This window comes from Papio anubis, chromosome 3, assembly GCF_008728515.1.
Source record: "Papio anubis isolate 15944 chromosome 3, Panubis1.0, whole genome shotgun sequence".
In the NCBI taxonomy this organism is placed as follows: Eukaryota; Metazoa; Chordata; class Mammalia; order Primates; family Cercopithecidae; genus Papio; species Papio anubis.
In genome coordinates, this window is record NC_044978.1 from 49,564,910 (window position 1) to 49,588,270 (window position 23,361).

Here is a 23,361-nt window from a genome sequence, read left to right on the forward strand (position 1 = left end):
CCAGGATTTAAACCTAGCTCTGTCTGACCTAAAAGCTTATTTTTAACTATATTATACTACTGTTGTACCAAAGCACTGAGTATTTATACCAGGTATTTAGCAGCTAAGTCACAAGGATCAAAGAAAAGTAACTAAAGCATAAGGCAAAGCACCTATGTGCAGACTAAAACATGTAGACCTCCCAGTTTATAAAATTATAGAAAACCATCAATGTCTATAAACTCAAGAATGGCGATCAACAGTATCAACATAGCCTGACTCATTATCAAATATTCTTTAATGAGTAAGAAACAAACTAGATTGGATAGATTTGGGAGTTCTATCCAGAATGTTATTTCAACAAATCTCATAAGGTAAATTTTAGCTTGACATATGATTCTGTAGCAAATAAATCTCCTTCCCAGGTTTGACACTACATGCCAACATGTTCAGCTTGAATTCTGTCTGTCCCAGAATTATGGATCCTTTCACATGTAAGATTTGTAACAGTAATTCATTCATTTATGGAAAATGCAGTCTTGTAGGGATAGCAAGAGAAGACGTATTTGGGGGTTAGGTATGTCTGTATTTTCAGAGAGTAGTATCTACCACTGATCCTTATTTAAAAGCCTGCTGACTCGTTGCCTTGCTCTGATACTCACTTAAAAACCCAAGCATCTATCTATGACAACTATTATTATTATCACTTTTTCAGACAGTTTCACTCCTGTTGCCCAGGCTGGAGTGCATTGGCGCGATCTCGGCTTACTGCAACCTCCACCTCCCAGGTCCTGCCTCAGCCTCCTCAGTAGCTGGGATTACAGGCATGCACCACCACACTTTTAGTAGAGACGGGGTTTCTCCATGTTGGTCAGGCTGGTCTCAAACTCCTGACCTCAGGTGATCCGCCCGCCTTGGTCTCCCAAAGTATTGGGATTACAGGCGTGAGTCATTGCACCTGGCCCCTCTGTCCTCTGATCTTTTTGAGGAGAAAAACCAATAGTATAAAGCATTTTTTAACTACTTCTTCATCAGACAATAGTTCTCAATTTTAGATGCACCTTAGATCACTGGGGAAGGGAGGAAAGGAAGTAGAGGAGGGGAGGAAAAGAGAGGACAGAAAATAAAGGAGGACCAATGCGTAGTCCTGACTCCAGATCATTTAAGTCAGAATCTTTGCTGGTGAGCCTGGGCATTAAGATTTATTTTCTACAGTTCACTCAGATTCTAATACACAACCAATGTTAAATTTATGACTTAAAGGATTCAATTGCCTAGCCTCAGTAGAGATTAACTGTGGGTCACAGCTATTTGTTGTGATGGACACTGTGAGCCAAGTGTCCAGAAAGAATCATAGCATATCCCTACCTTTTGTCTTCTTACTTGTAATGATTAAAAGTGGAGATACTGAGCTACGAAAAACAGAGCCTTCTAGTAGGTGTGTATGTTACCAGTATTCTTATACTGTCTGAAAGATGAAAAACTGAGTGACAATCCTTGTAGTAACTTAATTCCAATGGCATGATGTTACCTGGGTGGCTGGTTGCTAAAGACATAAAGGATGAGTAGATTCACTGCCAACCAATGCTACAATGAACAGGCAACTGAGAAATTTAGAGGATGGTCCTTCCAGGCATCCATTCACAGCCATTCCTCTGACAAACTATAGGAAAAAAGCAAAATTTAGATGTGAGAAATATATTCCTAGCATATATACACGATAATGGATTGATAGTATTTTGAAGGAATTCCTTAACAACAACAGAGAAGGACAAGAAGATGAACGGGAATATTCTACATCAACAGATAAAGGATAAAAAATTGTGGCCTTGGCAGGTGATCTAAAAGTTAATAGTCTTTTACAGCTATTATACAATCTGTATATACTGTCATAGTCGCTATACCTTTATACCACAATGTACCCAAGATAAACCCTTAAGATTTCATACATCATATTAAAAATGGATGAGTCTGAAACATTTAATTTCATATCATAAATGGATATTTTTCTCAAATAAAAAGCATCCTGGCAGGTGAATGAAAAATGTGACATGAAATGGAATGCTTGAAATACCAAGTAGGCTTTTAACTAAAACTGTTTATAAAAAGGTGTAAGTGAAGTAATTGGCTTATTCTTAGGTCCTTTTCTATGAACTCCCGAACAAATGTTAGTTGTACAATAATGCTAGTAAAATACGTTTCTAAATACTTTTATTGTGAATGCATAGTAAATGTATTAAGTCACTGAAGGAATGAATTAGTATTTAGTACTCCAGAGTTCAGAACTTGAAAGGAAAGGGAAGAATCTCAGAGACAGGTTTATTATCTACTTCTTTAAATGGTTCCCTTTTCATTTTTAAAGATATCAAGTGACAGCATGATTACTTGAAGGCAAATAAGTAGTTCGAAAAGAGATGAGAAGTGGCAGCCAATTTAATTTTTCACTACTGATAAAGAAATATCAGATAGCTTTGGAAGATCACTTTAGAAAGAAACCAGTTCCTATCCCATTTGTGATAAGGCATGAAGCACGGGACAATGAACTTGGTAAGCTTGCAGATCAAAGTAAACAAGCAGTACTTATAAAAGCCCAAAGTTGGGAAACCATGGTAGATTGGGAAGACAGCCATAGAATAAGAGACGCTTCTTGTTTTTGTTAGACAATGCACGGTAACTAAATTAGAAGATAAATGTAATTATTAGCAGAAAACAAGCCTCGGGATCCAGAACACACTCCAAAAATCCCTTCACTTCCTACCTTGTTTCTAATTGAGAGGGTAATTTGTACTTATTGAGACCTAGTTGAAGATTTAGCAACAGCAGGAACCTTTATATCACAGAGAAAATTTTCCATCACATCTTCACCACCAAGAACTTTTTTTCAGTTGGGAAGAATTATACCACTTTTATTAGATAATGCAGACCCTTAAACTAGGGACAAAGGCCTAATTTTTAAAATTTAAGAACCACAGTATAGTTTTATTAGATTGCCAAGTATCAACTTTACTTTTGGTATAAGCACCCTTGAATCAAAGTCTATATTTTGGTTTTGGCACATAGAATTTAAGACTACAAGTTAGTAAAAGTTCTAATTTATATAGTACCAGTTTCTTTCTTTCTTCTGGTTACAATCCCAAGACAGCATTGTTTCAAAGGCAACTGGATAAACTGAGGTGCTAGAAATTTTTAGATCTTCTTTCCTATAATATGCTGCTCCCTCTCCCTACTTTTAATATATCTTCATAAAAGGGGGTGTGTCCTAAGCAGGGCATGGTAGCTTGTTCCTATAATCGCACCTGTTCAGGAGGCTGAGGTGGGAGGATTGCTTGAAGCCAGGAGTTCACAATCAATAAGCCTGGCCAACATAGTGAGATCCCGTCTCTATAACAAAACATCAACAACAAAAGAGGGGGTGTGTCCTGATGGAGTCAGCTGGTTTGAATATACTATATAACCAAGATGGCACATAAAAGATACTCTTCTGATTTATTAAAACAGCATTATTGGCTGGGTGCCATGGCTCACACCTGTAATCCCAGCACCTTGGGAAGCCGAGGTGGGTGGATCACCTGAAGTCGGGAGTTCGAGATCAGCCTGACCAACAGGGAGAAACCTTGTCTCTACTTAAAATACAAAATTAGCTGGGCATGGTGACGCATGCCTGTAGCCCCAGCTACTCTGGAGGCTGAGGCAGGAGAATCATTTGAACCTGGGATGCAGAGGTTGCGGTGAGCCGAGATCGCGCCATTGCACTCCAGCCTGGGCAGCAAGAGCGAAACTCCGTCTCAAAAACAAAACAAAACAAAAATACCAGCATTATTTTCTCCAGAACCTCCTGCACATTACCAATATTTTAATTTCAACATCCATCTCAGATTGCATACTGAAAGGTAAAAGTGCAATTCAGTAATCTTTTCCAAAAATGTTTTATTGCTACAGGTTGAAATTTTTCAACCATCAAAATTAGAACAAAATTTAAGTTTCTGCTCACTATGGTTTAACACAGCCATTTCATGGGACTTTGTTTTTAATGTAGGTTGGTAGTATAGTTCAGCAAAGTTTAGATGATAGCAGAATGGTATCTTGAAACTTTGTCTATAATTTAAAGAAGTGGGGCATGAGCTGTAATAGAAAGACTGCCTTCTATCTGAAAGGTCAGTCTTTGAATTCTCAAAGATTCATTTCAAAATTTAAGGCTTTAATTATCTGACACCAGTATATACCTATCTTGCAACAAAGTCCAATATTTGATGTTACAGCTTTTCGCAAATACTATACATGGTAACTGAAATATTCTTAGAAATTGTACAAAAGACTTCCCTGAACTTATCACAACCTACCTGAATCTGGACCACACTTTTTTTTTTATCTCTTCATAAAGTCACAGCTTTCATTTCACAGCTCTAATAGCAATACAACATGGGAATACAAACAACACTGTGAAAAACAAGGGCCTGATAAAGCCCACAGCAAAGCTATTCACTAATATTGGCATTACCTTTAGCCATGCTATTAGAGATCACACTTTATTTTTGTGCATAATAAATAAGATACAGAAAAATGTTGAAAATATATGACTCAACTATCTAATTAAAGCTGAGTAAACTAACCTAGTTAGATTTTAGTTTTTCAACGAGAAATGACAAGAGTAGCTGAATATAAAGAAAAACAAAAAGAACTTTACTTTCCTATGTTAATACAGGTCAAGAGACCCTTTCTTCTCAAAAGGGTTGGTAACACCAGTTCTTAGCAATAAACATAAGGCACTTGTTTAGATTACAACATCACTCCATTTTTTCCACTTGTTTTTCTAACCCTGTTTTTCCCCCACAGTATCATTTGAAATTAATAGGATGAATGAGGCAAATGAGAGACGATCCAGTTGATACTACTCAGAGCAAGATAGTACAGTACAGTGTTTCAGGGGTGATGTCTGGACATAAAATGAACCCAGTCAAGGTCCTCTGACACCAATGTATCCACTATCAAGTAAACCTGAAAGAAAATAAAAGATTTATTCAATAGTTCCAGTAAAATTGGGTTGGAATACAATATACATGTTAGGAATTTAGCTCCTCATGGGTGGCATCTGCATCTTAAGAGTTCTGAGTACTTATGAATATTCATTCTGAGACAATCTACATCATTTGAACATTGTCAAGACAAATAGATGAATTTCATTTCAATATACAGTAGAGTTTAAACAAAATTCACACATACACCCCCTATTATATGGCTGGTACCTCCTCCAAACACCTCATTAGTGGCAGAGGTAGGACTAGTGTTCTTTCCCAACAATAAAAACTTCAGTTGCCACTCATAGGAGTTGAAAAAAAGTTTTTGTTTTTTTGCCATCTGTTAAGATGTTCCTGAGACAGGGCCAGTTAATAAAACATAACAAAGCACTGGAGTTCAGTTTGTACTTCTCTTTACATCACTACTGAACTGTTAGACTGGGATGTGGAATGCAGGTTATGTACTATGAAAGGTTGATTGTAGCACAACTGTTCAGTCAGTAAAAGGTCTTCAGCAAATTCCCTTTAAAGTATACTTTCTATAAACTACATGTTCCACAAAAAGGTCAATTATATATACAATTGATTCATTTTACTTAATCTTATTTGCTCAGATCCTGCAAATGCAATGAGAATATTAAGCCTGAGGCTAGTTCTCAGTGTATAGGTTTAACAAATTAAGGCTCATTTTCCCAATCAAAATAGTTTTTAGTTTTCCTTTTAAATTATGAGTTACATTCATAGTACCTGCCACCATCCTTGCCTTCAATGAAATCTTAATGCAGGAGCAGCATTCTACTTCATTATAGAATTTCCCTGACACCAGCACTTAGCCCCTTCTAAAAAGTTCCCATCTGCACTAGCCTTACAGCATTATTACATTGCCTCTGGCTTGCACCTCTGTTTCCACCTGTGTATTTCACAGAAGCCCAACACAGATTAGTTGAAATATTCACACAACTGTTTTTCAAAACAATTTATTGCATCATATTTGGTACCTTATGTTTGACAACAAAAAGGAAATTACATCTGTAACTGCAAGAAAAAGAAGCTGGTCTGTTATTTGGAAAAAAAAAAAAAAAATCTTGGGCCCTTTAAAAATTACAAAGTCTTGGGCTTGCCTGAAACGACTGAGCAAGAAATATATTCTTAGAAATGTAGGGCTTCAAGTATTACAAACCTGTGACACTGTGGAAAAATTCCAGAGGTATCTAAACTGCAGCACTTTTTTTTCTGCATATCGTGAACAAGGCCTGCTGAGGTTTTTAACTATTAGTCTTTTGATCAGTCATAGAATGGTAGTCAGGAGTTCTGCTGTTTAACTTCAAGCCATGGTAGATTTTCCTTTTTTCACTCTTGGGTGAAAAATTCATGCTTGCTAATTAGTTGGTGCCACATCACAGTGCATTTGGTTCTTGCATTACAGTTTTAACAAGTTTGGCCAAACAATGCTGAAAGGTTTGCATTGTTGTTTTAGTTCTTCAAGTTTTAGTTAAAATTGAGACTGTTACAACTGGTTCCTTCAGTTAAAAACTGTGGTACAAGAACACCAAACTGATCATGTACAGTGAATTTTGGAAACACAAGCGTACTGAACACCTTATAGGTTTCTTATAATTTTGCTTGGTATCTATATGTCCCAGTTTCTACAACATCAAGCATCTGTTGTAGGTTTCTCTGTAAATAGTGATTCACATTGCATACTTCCTATGGTCAGAATCAACCCCGTAACAAAATCAGTCAGATGCTAAAGCCCCAACAACTCTTTGTGCTCAGTGAAAGAATCCAGTGCTAAAACAGCATTTATGCTGTCTGAGATATAGTAAAATCTCACAAGACAAATTTAAAGTAATATTTCTGCCACACACCTGCTTTGTTAGCTGTAACAGCCTCCAGATTTTATATAAATTAGTTTAAAAACATGGGTGGGTGGGTAGGAATAGGATAAGGTATCTTTTTTAACCACTCAATTTTAGCAGCTTTAATTTTTTAAGAAACTGAACCTCTATCCTGTAATGTTAGATATTTTATATATACTTTTTCAGCAGGATAAAAAACGTAAAACACTATTTGAAGGCAAGAACATTTACTCCTCTCATTCTGTGTAAGTTAGAGCAATGCAGCAGGTGCGTGACAAAAATATTATATACTAGATATGGTCCAAAGTCATTCCATTTGCTTGTTTAGTGATGTTCAAATTTCATTGGCCAGTTCTTCAGCTTCTGCAGAACTATCTCCATTAACTGTGATCTTCATATCCTCTTCATATCCAGGAGGCATGAAAGCCAAAGCATAAGGAAAAAGCTTATGACAATTTGCTCTATAAACTTCAGCAGCTTCTTTACAGTCTCCTAGGCTACCATCACACAAGGCTTCCAATACCTCCATACATGTCTAAGGAAAGAAAACAAGTCATGTTATAACTGGTCAAAAAAAGGTTCTTACTGTGAATTTATTAGACATTTCAACAGCAAGAGATTTCTAAAATAAGAAATAAATACACATATTTAGCTATTTACTCCTGGATATACATTCTATTAGAATGTTCTTCAAGGGCTAATTTAACCATTTCTCCAGAATTGCAGGATTTATACAAAAGGCTAAGCAGGGATAACTGTAGAAACCGGAATGGGACTATGGTGAGGCAAGCAAGGTATACAGGGTGCTATATTTAAAAAGTCGCTCACTCTCAGCATGTGAATGACCTTAGGCAGCAATGTTACCTCAGCCTAGCCTGGCCCTGGGTATAAACATCTAGATTTACAATGCCAATATCAATTACTGCACGTATGCCTTTTAAAATTTTTGAAAGCTTAGAACCAGCCAGCAAACTCAAACACTGTATTCAACCTTGTGTTCAAATTAAAGAGCATCTTAAGGCACATCCAATAACTAAGCAGAAAAGAATGTCTCAAACATGAAATGATTATTTGCAAGAAAAATTAGTTCATGAAAACGAGTAATTCTTTCAACCAAACCCCTAAGTAAGTCTGCTTCTTATCTTTTTTGTTGATTCATGTTGACTTGCATTTCTCATATTTGCTTTCTTAATATTTTCACTTAGAAAATGCTACTTAGTTTCCAGATACAAAAATCCCTACAAACTTTGCCAGGTTACAAAGCAACTTAAATCCAGGTTACAAAGGACCTAGGTTAGAACTTTAAATCCAGGTTCTAATCTAAATGGTACAACTAACAAGTCTAACTTTTCTTTCTTAAAGATACTGTCTTCAATTTGCTATTATATGAATATATTAATAACTGTCTTTCAGCATATACATGTTTATCTGGCAAATTATAACATGAGGTAGCTATCCATTTGTTTCTAGTTTAAACTACAGTATTTTACAATATACCCATATTAACTTTTATTTAACTTAATCTCATATTGTATTACAAGTTACAAAATAAGCATTTTTATTTAGCCCCTAGTAAATACATCTTTCTTTATTTTGAGAAAGGGTCTTGCCCTGTCGTCCATACTGGAGTACAGCGACACAATCACAGCTCACTGCAGCTCCAACCTTTCAGGTTCAAGTGATCCTCAAATCTCAGTCCCCCAAGTAGCCGGCAATACAGTGCCACCACATCTGATTTTTTTTTTAAGAGATGGGGTCTCATTATGTTGCCCTGGCTTGTCTTGAACTCACGAGCTCAAGTGATCTGCCCACTTTGGCCTACCAAAGTGCTAGGATTACAGGCCATGAACAACAACGCCTAGCCGAAATACATCTTAAACATGTTAGAATCTTCACTGAGACCACTGCTTGCTCAGAAATGCAGATATGAGGTGAAATCCAAAAATGACTATGGAATATATATATGATTTTATTAAAACATATTTCTTAAAAAGTTATTCCAAGCTACAGATGTGAAACTAGTTACTGAATACCAAGTAGCCTAAATAAATTTTAAGATAAGTTGTTTCTGATCCAGGTTCATAATGATTTAAAGAACAGTGTGTATAAATAACCAGTTATTTCTATTGGTGAAAAAAGTTCAGTATTCTTACAGAGAGATTATGAAAAACTCTTTACCTGGAGGTTTCTGTTAGTGAGAGATTCATCAAGTGTTGTTGCCAACTCTATAGCTCGCTTCTGACTAGAAGGATCTAAATAATATACCATTTTGGCAGCTAAATGAGAGGGAAATGGGAAATTTATTTCAAGGTAAAACCAACATCTTATCCTCTACTTATTTAAATATAAAAGGCAAACAAGATACATGTGCACAGAGGATGTGGCACTTTATTAGAAGAATGGGAACAACTACTTGAGACACTGTTATTCAAAAAATAATAATTCTAAGGGGATTAGCTTAACCATTCAAAGTAAGAGAATGATAGAGGTATACCACGTATATCTACCCAATAAAATAGAATGTATATGCAAAACATGCACAGTAAAGGAGACTATGAAGAAACACAAGCATTCTAGTAATACTTGTCTTTTTGTGGTGGGACCATGATAGTCTTCTTTCTGAAATAAGTAGAATAATTTGGAGGTTGGGGGACTATCCTGTCTTGACAGTGTGAGCCAAAATGCTGATTTCAGGATTCCACAAAGACATACAAAGCTGCTGGGCTTAAGCCAGGTATTTGAAAAGTACTACCTATGTGGTCCCATAAAGGTCAGATTTTGGCTCATTGGCACAGACCTTTGCCTTAGGTTTCTCACAAACTGTGAAGATAATTTCAGGTGTTTAGCATTGTCAAGTCTGATACCTACATAAGAATGAGAAATGGAAGAGGATGGTCCTGTCTGAGTGAATTTTAAGACCCCAAAGATGAAAGAAGAAATTAAAGAAAACTCTACCTTCATTTTATGATATACATTCAAGTTCAGTTACACCTGCTTCTTTGTAATGCCAATGCTGAACCAGAAGAGGCTACTGACCTTGATCTGTAGTCATTATTTTGCCGTAAGAAATTTAAAAATGTATAGAAAGCGCGCGCGCGCGCGCGCGTGTGTGTGTGTGTGTGTGTGTGTGTGTGTGTGTGTGTGTGTGTTTGTTTTGCTTTGAAGCAGGGTCTCATTATGTTGCCCAGACTGGTCTCAAACTCCTGGGCTCCAGTGATCCTTCTGCCTCAGCCTCCTGAGTAGCTGGGACTACCAGTATGTGCCACTGTACCCAGCTTAGGAAGCTTATTTAAGCTGCCTGTTTTCATAGGATCACAATGTAACATATACACATTGCCACTTCCATTCTAAAAATGTGTACCTTATATTATTGTTGATTCATTAAAATTACTGAAGTTGTTTTAGAAGGCTAAGAAAGGATAAAATAAAGTGATTACCTGATAATCTGTGTGGCAATGAATCAGAATTCCTTTTCAGAAAAGTTTCATTAAAATTCTTTGGATTCGTTGCTCCAAAAAGACGATTCATTTCTTGTTTTAATACTGTTCTAACTGTATCCGGTAAATCTTTACTTTCACACACTGCTGAATAAATTAAAAATAAAATCTTAGCAGTTGAATACTCTGATAAAGTTTACAAAAGTTTGTTTTTGTTTATGTTTGAGACAGGGTCTTGCTCTATCACCCAGGCTGGAGTACAGTGGCACAACCATGGCTCACTGTAGCCTCAACCTTCCAGGCTCATGCAATCCTCCCACTTCAGCCCCCCAAGCAGCTTGGACTTCAGGTGTGCACCACCACGCCAGGCCTGTAGGAGTTAAATTACTTAATGATGAAGCCAATGAAACACGGCAATTATATACAAAAACAATCTACTGATAATTTAACATTTGCAAAAAGAGCTTACCTATATAAATCGACTGATTGATTGAGACAGACAAGGTTTTACTGCCACCTAAGCTGGAGTGCAGTGGCACAATCATGCCTCACTGCAGCCTGAACCTCCCACGCTTCAGTGATCTGCCCACCTCAGCCTCCTGAGAAGCTGGAACCACAGGTGCAAGCTACCATGTCCAGATAACTTTTCCATTTTTTTGTAGAGATGGGGTTTCACCACGTTGCCCAGGCTGGTCTCAAACTCCTGGGCTCAAGAGATCTGTTTGCCTTGGCCTCCCCAAGTGTTGGGATTGTTGGGCATGAGCTATCATGCCCAGCAATATACATTTAAAAGAATATATGTCAGCAGAACAATCTAGTGTTCTAAAGGCGTTCAAAGAATTTTATTAACACAAGATTCATTTCCAAAAAGGAACTGTAAGCAAAGTAGATGAAAAAACATGTAGTTTCACAGCCTTCTAAACCCCTAGAGCTGCCCTCCTCGACCTTAAGGTCTGCAAAGCAACAACCTACCTGGTAAATAGTATCACAGCAACTATGTAATGCTGAAGACAACAAATTTTCCTCACCCTTTCTATCTTCCTCTATACCCAAGTAAAGCACATGTGTTTCAATTAAAAACAAAACAAAATATGGTTGATGTTATTGACCTTTATTTCAGAAACTATGTATATTGAGCTATCACTATATAATAAACTCCCAACGACCACCAAAGCATTTTCCTGGTAATAAATAGGCTGGGCACGGTGGCTCACGCCTGTAATCCCAACACTTTGGGAGGCCAAGGCGGGTGGATCACTTGAGATGAGGAGTTTGAGACCAGCCTGGCCAACATGGCGAAACTCCATCTCTACTAAAAATTAAAAATTAGCCTGGCATGGCGGTGTGCGCCTGTGGTCTCAGCTACTCAGGAGGCTGAGGAAGGAGAACAGCTTGAACCTGGGAAGTGGAGGTTGCAGTGAGCCAAGCTCATGCTACTGCATTCCAGCCAGGGTGACAGAGTGAGACTCTGTCTCTAAATAAATAAATAAATAAATGCACTGTTGTCATCATATTCCCAGGCCTTGGGATTTAGAGAAAGCAGACCCTAATTCCTCTGGATTGAATCCAAGTTACGCTTTGTTTCATTATCATTTTGGTATAGAGAGTCTGGAGCTTTGAAGTTAGTAGACTTGGGTATGGATCCAGGCTTGGATAAGTCATAACCTCTCTGAACCTATTTCTTGTTCTATAAAACTGGGGTGATATCTAATCTAAAAGGTTTACAGTAAGGAAAAGCTACTGTGTAAAAGTGCTAATTATGTAATAGGGGTGTAGTCAATAAATCATAGTTACTATTTTTATCATAGTGTGAAAACATTAAGTAGATTTTCCTTATGGCTGGGAACTATGGTGATGGCTTTCAAATTTTCACTTCAGTTGGGTATTTGTACTGAGACAAATACATATTCCATATCCATACCTTATGTGAAGCAAAAGTTTCACAGAACACTTACTGTGCGTAACATATGCTGATTTTTTTCTACACTATTCTATTTCGATTTTGGGTTTTTGAGTGCTGGTAATGACCCACTATCCTGCCAATGGATCATTAATCTAAGTTTAAAAAATATAATGAACTCAGTAGGAAACATCTTCTAAGTGAAATATTCTATGCATAATTATTAGTTGAATAATTCACTGACATGCTCTTTGTTGGTTAAATAGCATTTCTTCTATTATTCTATAAAACTGGGTGGTTCAAGTAAATGAGCTATAGTGAAATACTTTAGCTTAACTTATGGCTGTACTTTCAACTTGGTTTTGACAATTTATCAATGCTTGTTTTTCAGTGGAGAAGCAGGAATAGAGAGAGAACAGGAAGCAAAGTTATTAAAATAGGTTACAGCCAACTGCAATGAACATTAATTATCTCAAAAAGTATGTATCTTCTGTACAATAAAAATTATTTACATGGGCCTTGTTGGTTTGCCTGAAAAGCTTTCAGGATACTTTACATGTAGAAAGTATCTGCATTGTTTGTATCATAGTTGATGAAGAGAGGGATAGGCAAGGGATTTTTATGGTTTTCATTATCTTTTTTAACTTGTTTTAATCAGATTAAACAATCTCCCAGAAAAATTAAAACTGCGGAAAAAAAAAAAAAAACTCTACAAAATTAGAAGCAAATAACTTCACTAATAGCTGATTCCAAAAAGTTTGAGGCCTACTAATTTTCTCCTAAACTTTTCTGGATATTTTCCTGGAAATTACAGTTCCAGACAACTAGAATTGTAACTTCCAGGAAAATATCAATTACAAAAAGGATAAAAAAATTCTACTGCAGTAAAACCCAGAATGTCCTATGGAATTCTGTGTAATGAAATTTTACGTGTACCTTTAAGAAAATGTCACAGATTATCAGATGTCCATTTACTGCTAAAGACTAGTGGACAGGGGAGAAAAACTCTAAAAAGCCTTTGAATGTGATAAAACTGACAAAAAACATCAAGGCCTCAGGAAAGTATAAAATCCCCTACTAACTCAATTACCTTCCACGAAAGAGTAATAAGTCTTGGGAATCAAGGAAAATAACTGATGGGCGAGAAGAGGAATAAAACCTTTTCTGAGGCGCTTCTGATTTAGGTCTTTTGACACCTTAAACTGGAATGTTTGGTTCATGCTATTAGCTTATTAACAGAACGAATAAATTAAGCAAGCACCAATGGTTAAAACGCACAATGAAAAGGTGGCTGATTCTTAGCAAAAGGGACTGTGCAGGGTTCTCAGGCTAGCTAGCATTGTCAATAATTTGGGTAGAAAATGTTCTTATTTTGTGTGAGGTAATGACTGTTCACTACTAGGTTACAGCACAACCTAGTAAGTGATTACAACTCAAAATGGCAAAATAAATGAGAAAATTAAACAAAGCTTAAAAAAATAAAAAATTTAATTAATAATTTAATAAGTATTAAACAAGGTTTAAATAATAAACAATAAATTAGATTATTAAAGAAGGTTGGAGGAGAGATACATAAGTATAAAAAAAATCTCTGCAGATAAAAGAAAAATGAGTTTAAGACCTAAGTTTCACTGTAGATCAAGGCAGCCAGTGCTAATTTTAAAAGCACTTAGGAGAATATAAACATTTAAGAAAATAATAAGACAAATAGAATATATAAGCGCCTTTTACTTAGCACTGACCAGAAATATAATTTAATTGTTTTAAGTCCTAAAACTTTAAAATTTAAAATCATAAAAAAACTTTCAAAGGGTATTAAATCATTCTCATAATAAGACAAAGACAGTGCTCCTATATGGTAAATAATTGCATGTGGCATTTAGTAATAACATTGTTTTAAACCAACATATTCTAGAGATTTGGAGGGTGCCAGTAACCATGCTAAAATCCACATTCATTCAGCAAAGTTTCCACAACTGATGAAATAGGTGTGGAGGCACTGTTTTCCTCCATACTCTCCAGAAAGGTGTCTGTGAGGGTTTCTTTGTAAAGAAGCAGTTACAACAGTGTATCTTAACATGACAAATGTATTCCTGAAAATTTACTTCTAAATTAAATATTTTTTTAAAGTACCAAATATTTTAGTTAAAGAAACCCTTGGGGTATAACAAATATGCTACTATTTGGATATCTGTATTTTCATATATGCCTTTATTTTCGAAAAAGGCAATGAAGCGGTCTACCCAACTTCTTAAAGGCCTTTAAGAGACAGCTCTTTACCACTGCAAATAATCACAACCTAATTTCATTGCCTAAAGTCAGTCAAAATTAGATCACTTTGTAAAGTGATGATTTCAGCTGAACACATAGAGCAATGGGAATAGCCAGTATAGATACTCAGTAGTTCTAACTATTAATCATTCTACGCCCATGTGTATTTTAATTTTCAGAAACCAACTGTTGAAAGAAAACACTCATGTTAATCAATCTACATACTGATTATAAGCAAATACATTTAAATACGTCACTTTACATTTGTATTTCCAAAGAAAGTATCTAACTCAAAAGGATTTAGGTTATTTTACTACCTTTCAGGAAAACATGTATAAAGTATATAACAATGTGTATGTTATTTTTGAAAATGCTTCATTTTGAAAATACTTTACATATACTCCATCTTAACTGAGAATAAATTTAAACTATTATTTATATCCTTAATTTTCTGACCCATGATTGCAAAGTTATTTTTTATACTCCCCTCCCAAAAAAAAAACTAAAGAGAAACAAACTACTAAATACAGCAATTCTCTCTTTTACTTTCTATAATATGGTTATATTATTACTTTCATAATTTTTAAAAATTGAGGAAAAATACTTCTACAATTCAGTTTTTGTAACACAAATTAGTTTTTGGACAAGTGTAAGTATAATTTAAGTCTAATCTTTCTTGAAAGTCAAAACGATGTGGTTTTTTTTTGTTTTTTTTTTTGTTTTTGAGACGGAGTCTCACTCTGTTGCCCAGGCTGGAGTGCAGTAGCATGATCTCAGCTCACTGCCACCTCTGCCTCGCAGGTTCAAGCGATTCTCCTGCCTCATCCTCCTGAACAGCTGGGACTACAGGCATGTGCCACCATGGCCGGCTAATTTTTGTATTTTTTGGTAGAGACGGGGGTTCGCTATGTTGGCCAGACTGGCCTCGAACTCCTGACCTCAAGTGATCCGCCCACCTCAACCTCCCAAAATGCTGGGATTACAGGTGTGAGCCACTGCACCTGGCCAAAATGATGTTCTAAATTGGGATAATTTAGCATTTTTTTGGTGATTGGGATGCCTGATTTAATTTCCTCAGTTTTAAATGTATGGAGTTGGCAATGAGATAGTTAATATTATTTCCAAATTCTATAGATTATTCTGTTAAAGGTTCTATTTCTCCCCCACCAGTCACTTAAAAATCCAAACAATAACAATACGACCTGACTACAGGAGTACTTTATTATAAATTTACAGTTTTTACAGTAGAAAAAACAATATGAAGATGTGGGCTGTAGTCACTGTTGTGTTACTAAGTTTCTATCTATGACACCTAGAATAAGTCATCTTTTAAGGTCTCAGATTTTTCCCACTGTGAAATGAGAGACAATTACTGTAACATTCTACCATTCAGGGTCTAAAATTCTGTAGTTCTACTTTACAGTAAAACTAATATAAAACTAATTGATCTGATTGCCAAAATATTTGAAGACACAGATAATTGTTTTAAAGTAACAAAAAGGTTTATGACTTGAATTGTGCTAAGAAAATATAATTCATGCAAATTCAGATCTACAATACAGATAAATAAGGAGAAAACAGTCCATTTCAAAGAGATTCTTCAATTTTAAAACAATTTACTAAGAAGTTTTACATAACGAAATATGGTTCAAAATTTCAACTTACATGTAACTTTTTAGAAACAGAAACAAAGATGATTCTCAAATATCTGGACTGAATAATTCTATGTCAAAATCAGGTAATACTTGTATCCTTAAAATAAAAACATTCATCATAAAGAAAACAGCTCTGCTTTTCCCTTAGCTAATTTAATATGCGACAGCTTTAAAATCATTTGGTTTATGATAAACTTGTACAGACCACTTATACCATCACTATCAACCACTGTATCAAATACTTAAGTAATGGAAAACAAAAACATACCAGTACTAAAGAGACGAATCATACACTCATGAAGCCAGGGATGACTAGAATCAATAGCAAATGCCCTCTTTACTGATTGTAGCATCAAAAGAAACTTTTCTATAAAAAGAGAAAGTAAGATATATTTTGATCATTGGATAAGAGGCCTCCTTTGGAGGGCCAAGATTTCACAAATAGAAAAAGTAAATTTAGAGTCAATCACATCAGAACCACAAACATGATTGAGGCAAACGATTTTCCTCAAATTTAGCAACATTAGTTAATATTTTTCACATAACATTCTTTAAGAAAAAGGGTTTTGTGAAATGTAGAAAATTTAGGTGGCATTTAGCAATATTTAATGACATATAAACAAAGAAAATTTGAAGTGCCTTCATTTCCTAACCTCCTTAATTTCTTTTCTTTTTTTTTTTTTGAGACGGAGTCTCGCTCTGTTGCCCAGGCTGGAGTGCGGTGGCGCAATCTCCACTCACTGCAAGCTCCGCCTCCCGGGTTCATACCATTCTCCTGCCTCAGCCTCCTGTGTGGCTGGGACTACAGGCGCCCGCCACCGCGCCCGGCTAATTTTTGTATTTTTAGTAGAGACGGGGTTTCACCGTGTTGGCCAGGATGGTCTCGATCTTCTGACCTCGTGATCCACCCATCTCGGCCTCCCAAAGTGCTGGGATTACAGGCGTGAGCCACCGCGCCCGGCCCTTAATTTCAAAATAAAGCAACCTTTCCCACTACTTAGAAAATTTCATTGTGTATATTTGAAGGTGTTCTTTTATTTTGTGACAAGTGAAACAGCTTCCCTTCTGTTTGACTGTTCCTCTCCTGTCAATTCGTGACTCCTCCTTTCTCCTCTAAAGGTAGAATAGTTACCAAGGTTGTATTTACAGTCATTCTCTGATCTTTCCCTATGCTATCCCCACTCCCATTCCCTGTATTTCCCAAGATTCAGTAGTATCTCCACCTGTTACATGGAAATTTGCACTTGAATACCAGTCCACTTCCAAGTTTTATCTATAACCACCTCTTTGATAAAACTTTCCTAATTTGGTACCATTTTCCCAATATCAAAGTTCAAAACCCCAGTCTCTTCTCCTAATGCCCTTTCCCTTGTCCCCAATACTAAAAAAGCCAAAAATACGGTCATGCCTTTGTCATTACCAATTCACACAACTGCAGTGGGTTCCCAATGCTGGGGTCCTTTAGAGCTTAGGACACAGCCAAGAAGCCAACTGAATGGGGCTTCAGATTGCCCTTCCCTACTTTAAGTAGAGCAGCTTTTGAATTTTATACTTTGGGGTTCCATTTAAGAATTTTTTTTAAAGGGGGAGTTGTATTAACTGTTAAAAGTTTGAAAATTATTGGACTATTTATTAAACTTATTTTCCACATTATAACATAGTAATTGTGGGAAGTAAAAAATACAGTAAATATTTTAATCACTCGAAATTCTATCAAGAGACAATTTGTTATCTTTTGATCTATTTCTTTCCAGCCACTTCTATATTAAGCACCTATGTAAATATATTAATAAAATTTCAATTTATAGGTAGTTCTGTATCCTATTTTGGAATAATATAGCAACTTTTCCCCAACATCATTTACTTCTGATAAACATGACCTTTTATTTTTTTTTGAGACAGAGTCTCACTCTGTTGTCCAGGCTGGGGTGCAGTGGCCGGATCTCAGCTCACTGCAAGCTCTACCTCCCGGGTTTACGCATTCTCCTGCCTCAGCCTCCCGAGTAGCTGGGACTACAGGTGCCCAACACCTTGTCCGGCTAGTTTTTTGTATTTTTTAGTAGAGACGGGGTTTCACCGTGTTAGCCAGGATGGTCTCGATCTCCTGACCTCGTGATCCGCCCATCTCGGCCTCCCAAAGCACTGGGATTACAGGCTTGAGCCACCGCACCTGGCCAACATGACCTTTTTTTTTTTTTTTTTTTTTTTGAGATGGAGTTTCGTTCTTGTTGCCAAGGCTGGAGTACAATGGCATGATCTAGGCTCACCACAACCTCTGCCTCCCAGGTTCAAGTGATTCTCCTGCCTCAGCCTCCTGAGTAGCTGGGATTACAGGCATGCACCACCACACCTGTCTATTTTTTGTATTTTTAGTAGAGACAGGGTTTCTCCGTGTTGGTCAGGCTGGTGTCAAACTCCTGACCTCAGGTGATCCGCCTGCCTCAGTCTCCCAAAGTGCCGGGATTACAGGCATGAGCCACTGCGCCCAGCCAAACATGACTTCTTAAATGGATGCTCATATAGAGATGTACCATGTTATTCAATTTCCTTTAGTAGGTAAATTGTTTAGAGCAACACCTTCTCTTTGATCTTATTAAACAGTTTCCCTTTCCTTTAATATGCATCACCTTTGTGATGAACTCTTTTTTCAATTAACCACTAGGATAATATTAACTCAGTACTCTAAAATCTTATTATCTACTATATATATATTCTAAGCATTCTAAACCTGGAAACCAAGACCCTTCATTATCTTTTACCTGCTCCAGGCAATTCAGACAACCTCAACATTATTTACATGTTTTCTTAACAGATACTCTTGCCTTCTATGTATCTTTTCCTTTAGAAATATAATCCATCCCTCAAGATCCAGACCCAACATTTTATCTTCTATTTATAACAATAGCTAATAATAGCTAACATTTATTTAATGCTTACTATACACCAGGTACTAGGTCTAAGCTCTGTGTATTAACTAACTTTATCCACACAATTATCAGTTCTTTGAACCATATACACGGTAATTACATCTGACCTGAATCCTAGTTATGTATGTACATCTACCATTGATTCTAATATCCTGAAAGAAGTGATCGTATCACTACATCTCCCTACACATTCTGTTCATAGCAGGCATTTCTCTGAGAAAGCTGTGTTGGCATTTGCTAAATAATCGTACAGTGGTAAGGCTATCACAGTTGGGTGACTATACCTAAGAAATACAGTGATCAGTTTTATCAGGGCCACTGTACCCTAATTGCCTACCTTTCCTAAAGTAAATCTCAAAGGCAAAAAGATGAGTCTCTATCTTGTTCTTCACCAAGTTCTTCAACGGTGTTAAAAATTTAATAGCTTCTTCCAATGGAGTTTCAACCTAACAAAAATAAAAGATATTATACAAATGAAAGTAAGGTTCTTGGGGAATGTGATTTTATTCTACTAAAATTTCTTATTTTTAAAAAATAAAACCACTTACCAGTCACCCAGAAAAATACTGTCATATTTTAACCTCCCATAACCTAAACAAAGGGGATTTTGAATTCTAGAATTCTTAACTGATTTTTAACCCCAGATATTATATTATTGCTGGATAGAAACTACCCAAAAAGAAGGAAGTAGATAAAATAGAACCAGAGAAAGAAAGACAGAAAGAGAAACAGGTCAGATAGCCAAGGGGGAAAAAAGAAGAGATGTGAACTAGGATAGGAGAAGTACAAAGGAAACTATAGAGACCATGACAGAATGAGTGAATGTTCTTTATAATTCAAACAAAGTAAAGTATAATCAAGCTATTCAAAATCATACACTATCCATTCTGTCTTGCTTTGTTCTATAAATTCTACAGGAATTCATATTTATTCAAATGACATTAATATTGAGGTGGCTTTTAAAATATTAATATTTATAGAACTGTGTTCCTACCAATTTTTTATTAATTACATAAATGTCATAGTAATTATATACTTGTAATCATTACTAGGCAGGTATAATGCAATTGTGCTACTATTCTGAAACTCCTGGACTGAATATTGAGACAAGATTATTCCCTGTCTTATCTCAGGTAGGGCTGAAGACCACCACCATATTTATCAGAAGGGCACTGAACATCTGGATTCTATATCTGCCTTCTCTCATCACAGAGGCAGTAACAATTTACCCTAATGGAAAATGAATTTGCAATCTGGTCAACGTGCCTCTGTCAGTACGGTAATTGTGGTTTCACCAAAACAGCTTCTGGGCAAGAAAATTGTTTCACTGCATTAAAAACAAAAAAAAAAGAAAAGCAATGAAGTGAATTCTATGGGATTCACCATGTCCTAGTGTGTAAAGCAGCTGACCTTACATGACAATAAAATAACCCATTAAAAGCCCAGCTCTAGTGTCAGAATGTTTTCTTTCGAAGGATACATGTTCTAAACCAGAACCAGAAATTAATATATGGCTCTGTCACTCTAATAACTATGGATTCAGGAACCAAGAGATAGAAAATAAAGGCCCTCATAGGTATGACTTCCCCACACATTTGCACATATTTTACTTCTTGCTCCCATGACTCCATATTCTACTATATAGGAATTTCTGGTACAAAGGGAGAAATATTTGTATCAGATAAAGGCAGAGAACTGGAAACCAAACCTGCCACCTAGCTGTATCATGCTTTCATGCCTCTAGGGTACAGATTGAAATGAGGGTCAGTGTATTGACCAGGGTAATTTACTATCACAGAGATATGGCTGCTATTACAAAGGGAAACAAGGACTATAGGGCAGGTGAATCAATACAAGTATTTATATTTAGTTAAATCAAGTACTTGAACTTGGAGACAGGAAACAGATAAATTAATTCTGTCTCCAACTTTAATAAACAAGAACATATTCCCCCAAAGGAGATCTGGGTTGGGTTTGATATTGCGATATGTAGTCTCAGTCTCTGTTTACCTCTCATAGATAAGACTTTGTCAGGGTAAATCTAAGTGTTTAAATATACGTAGATAACCACAAGAAATCTAACTACACTCTATATTTACTCATACATCGTGCAGAACAAGGTTTTATATATACATGGAAGCATGTAATCAGAAATGCAAGTCTAAAATCAGTATTTCAGGAAAAAAAAGTCAAAATATCCCTTGAAAATCCTTTAAGCTGAAGATAGGCAGATATAAAAATATAAATACTTTGTATTACGTGTATGAAAACCATGTTTTCAATACCAAATTAACAATCATCATAGCAAGATGTTCACACCAAGATAAGCACACAAGAACTGAAATGGACTGTGGCAGTCATGCCTCCCATCTCACAGTCAGCTGGGGTCCAGCGTTCACTGAGGGAAATACTGGATAGAATTAACCATCATTATGCATACTATTCTTTGTCTCCCTTAAAGAAAAAATTACATCTAGTCACGAAGAGTTCAATTCACTTAGGTTAAATGCATGTAGGATAAGACTGCACCGCACTTAATGGGCAATTTAAGACACTTCCAAGGGCAATTTTAATCATATGCAATTTTTAAACTTATAAACTGACTTGAAATCTAATCCTCATATTAAGATATGTTGTAAAGGAGTATATCTCTCTAGCATAGCAACTCCCAGCACAGCAACAAAAAGTTTAAAATGATTCAACTTTTTAAAGAAAGAATACTGTACTAAGGAATCATAGCCTTTGGAAGGAAAAGTGTATATACAACAGGGAAAAAAAATGCTAGGCTGGGTACGGTGGCTCACACCTGCAATCCCAGCACTTTGGGAGGCTGAGGTGGGCATATCACTTCAAGTCAGGAGTTCGAGACCAGCCTGGCCAACATGGTGAAACTCCGTCTCTACTAAAAAATACAAAACAATTAGTGGGCGTGGTGGCATGTGCCTGTAATCCCAGCTACTGGAGAAGCTGAGGCAGGAGAATCACTTGAACCTGGGAGGCGGAGTCTTGCAGTGAGCTGAGATCACGCTACTGCACTCCGGCCTGGGCGACAGAGTGAGATTCCATCTCAAAAAAAAAAAAAAAAAAGCTGAGTGAAGGCAAGGAGGAACATAGGATGACTGCTACAAAAGGGAATTCATAAATACCAATGCCTCATGGTAAGTTGGAGAAACAAGTGATACAGCTTCTGCCAAGACCTGAGATTTATACTCAGTTGACTGAATGCTGACCTTACTAATTCCCATTTTCCTTTTCTCCTTCTTTACTGGAACTACTGCTAATTTAATAATGCTTTGATTTTATTTTATATAGTCATGTGCTACATAACGATGTTTTGGTCAACAATGAACTGCATAAGTGGTCCCATAAGATTATAATGCCCTATTTTTAGGGCATTTTAGTAACACACCTACTTACCATGTATCACAATTGCCTACAGTATTCAGTACAGTAACATACTATACAGGTTTGTAGCCTAGAAGCAATCAGCTATACCATATAGCCTAAGTGTGTAGTAGACTTTACCATCGAGGTTTGTGTACATACACTCTATGATGTTCGCACAACAACAAAATGACCCAAGGCGGGTGTGGTAGCTCACACCTGTAATCCCAGCACTGTGGGAGGCTGAGGTGGGTGGATCCCTTGAGCCCAAGAGTTTGAGACCAGCCTGGGCAACATGGTAGAATCCCATCTCCATAAAAATAAAAATAAATTAGCCAAGCATGGTGGTGAGCACCTGTAGTGCCAGCTACTCTGGAGGCTGACGTGAGAGGATCAGTTGAGGCCAGGAGGAAGAGGCCTAGGTGACAAAGCGAGACCCTGTCTCAAAAAAAACAAAAGAAAGCAACAAAATCACCCAAGCATGCATTTCTCAGAATGTATCCCTGTTAAATGATGCATGACTGAATATTATCCTGAACTGGTGACACTAAATTTGCTATTTACCACATAGAAGAAAGCTGAAATACAGGATCACCAAAAAAAGGAGGGGTTGAGGGGCGGGGGAGACACTATATACCGTAGAGCCAGACTTGGCAGACAGCTCTTAAAATAACCTACAAAGCCACTCCTAGTTATGATGGCTTGGTAAAATTTGACACTGTTACCACATTGAAGATCTTGGTAAGTATAGATGCTTTTAGACAGGGGCATCTTGGAGGAAGTTAGCTGAAGAAGAAAAGGGTCTTATGTACCTAACAGGTAAGAATAATATGTACTGAGGAGCAGTTCATGAAAAAGGGTACCTTGCACTAAGCTGCTTCCAAACAAAGCAGTCAGAAGCACTGTTTGTAGCCATTACTTTGTTCTCAGACTC

At 36.6% G+C, this 23,361-nt stretch overlaps 1 protein-coding gene and 1 long non-coding RNA gene across 7 annotated transcripts in view; both read right to left on the bottom strand.

Moving 5' to 3' along the window:
- LOC103884645 overlaps window positions 1–3,578 on the bottom strand; it is a 34,354-nt gene extending 30,776 nt beyond the window's left edge. The window contains exon 1 of the long non-coding RNA XR_647321.4: window positions 1,511–3,578. This is a non-coding gene — a long non-coding RNA (uncharacterized LOC103884645). The remainder of the gene's footprint in view (window positions 1–1,510) is intronic.
- A 1,060-nt stretch (window positions 3,579–4,638) lies between these two features.
- The window catches only part of NAA15 (N(alpha)-acetyltransferase 15, NatA auxiliary subunit), a 90,960-nt gene continuing 72,237 nt past the window's right edge, over window positions 4,639–23,361 (bottom strand). For 4 of the 6 annotated variants that reach the window (XM_021938111.2, XM_021938114.2, XM_021938115.2 and 1 more), the window contains 5 exons: window positions 19,381–19,489; window positions 16,385–16,483; window positions 10,291–10,437; window positions 9,032–9,129; window positions 4,639–7,388 (listed from right to left, as the gene is read on the bottom strand). In XM_021938111.2, coding sequence (XP_021793803.2) covers window positions 7,188–7,388; window positions 9,032–9,129; window positions 10,291–10,437; window positions 16,385–16,483; window positions 19,381–19,489 — 654 coding nt within the window. In that variant the 3' untranslated portion in view covers window positions 4,639–7,187. The remainder of the gene's footprint in view (window positions 7,389–9,031; window positions 9,130–10,290; window positions 10,438–16,384; window positions 16,484–19,380; window positions 19,490–23,361) is intronic. The other 2 variants (XM_021938112.2, XM_021938116.2) reach the window with 2 other exon arrangements.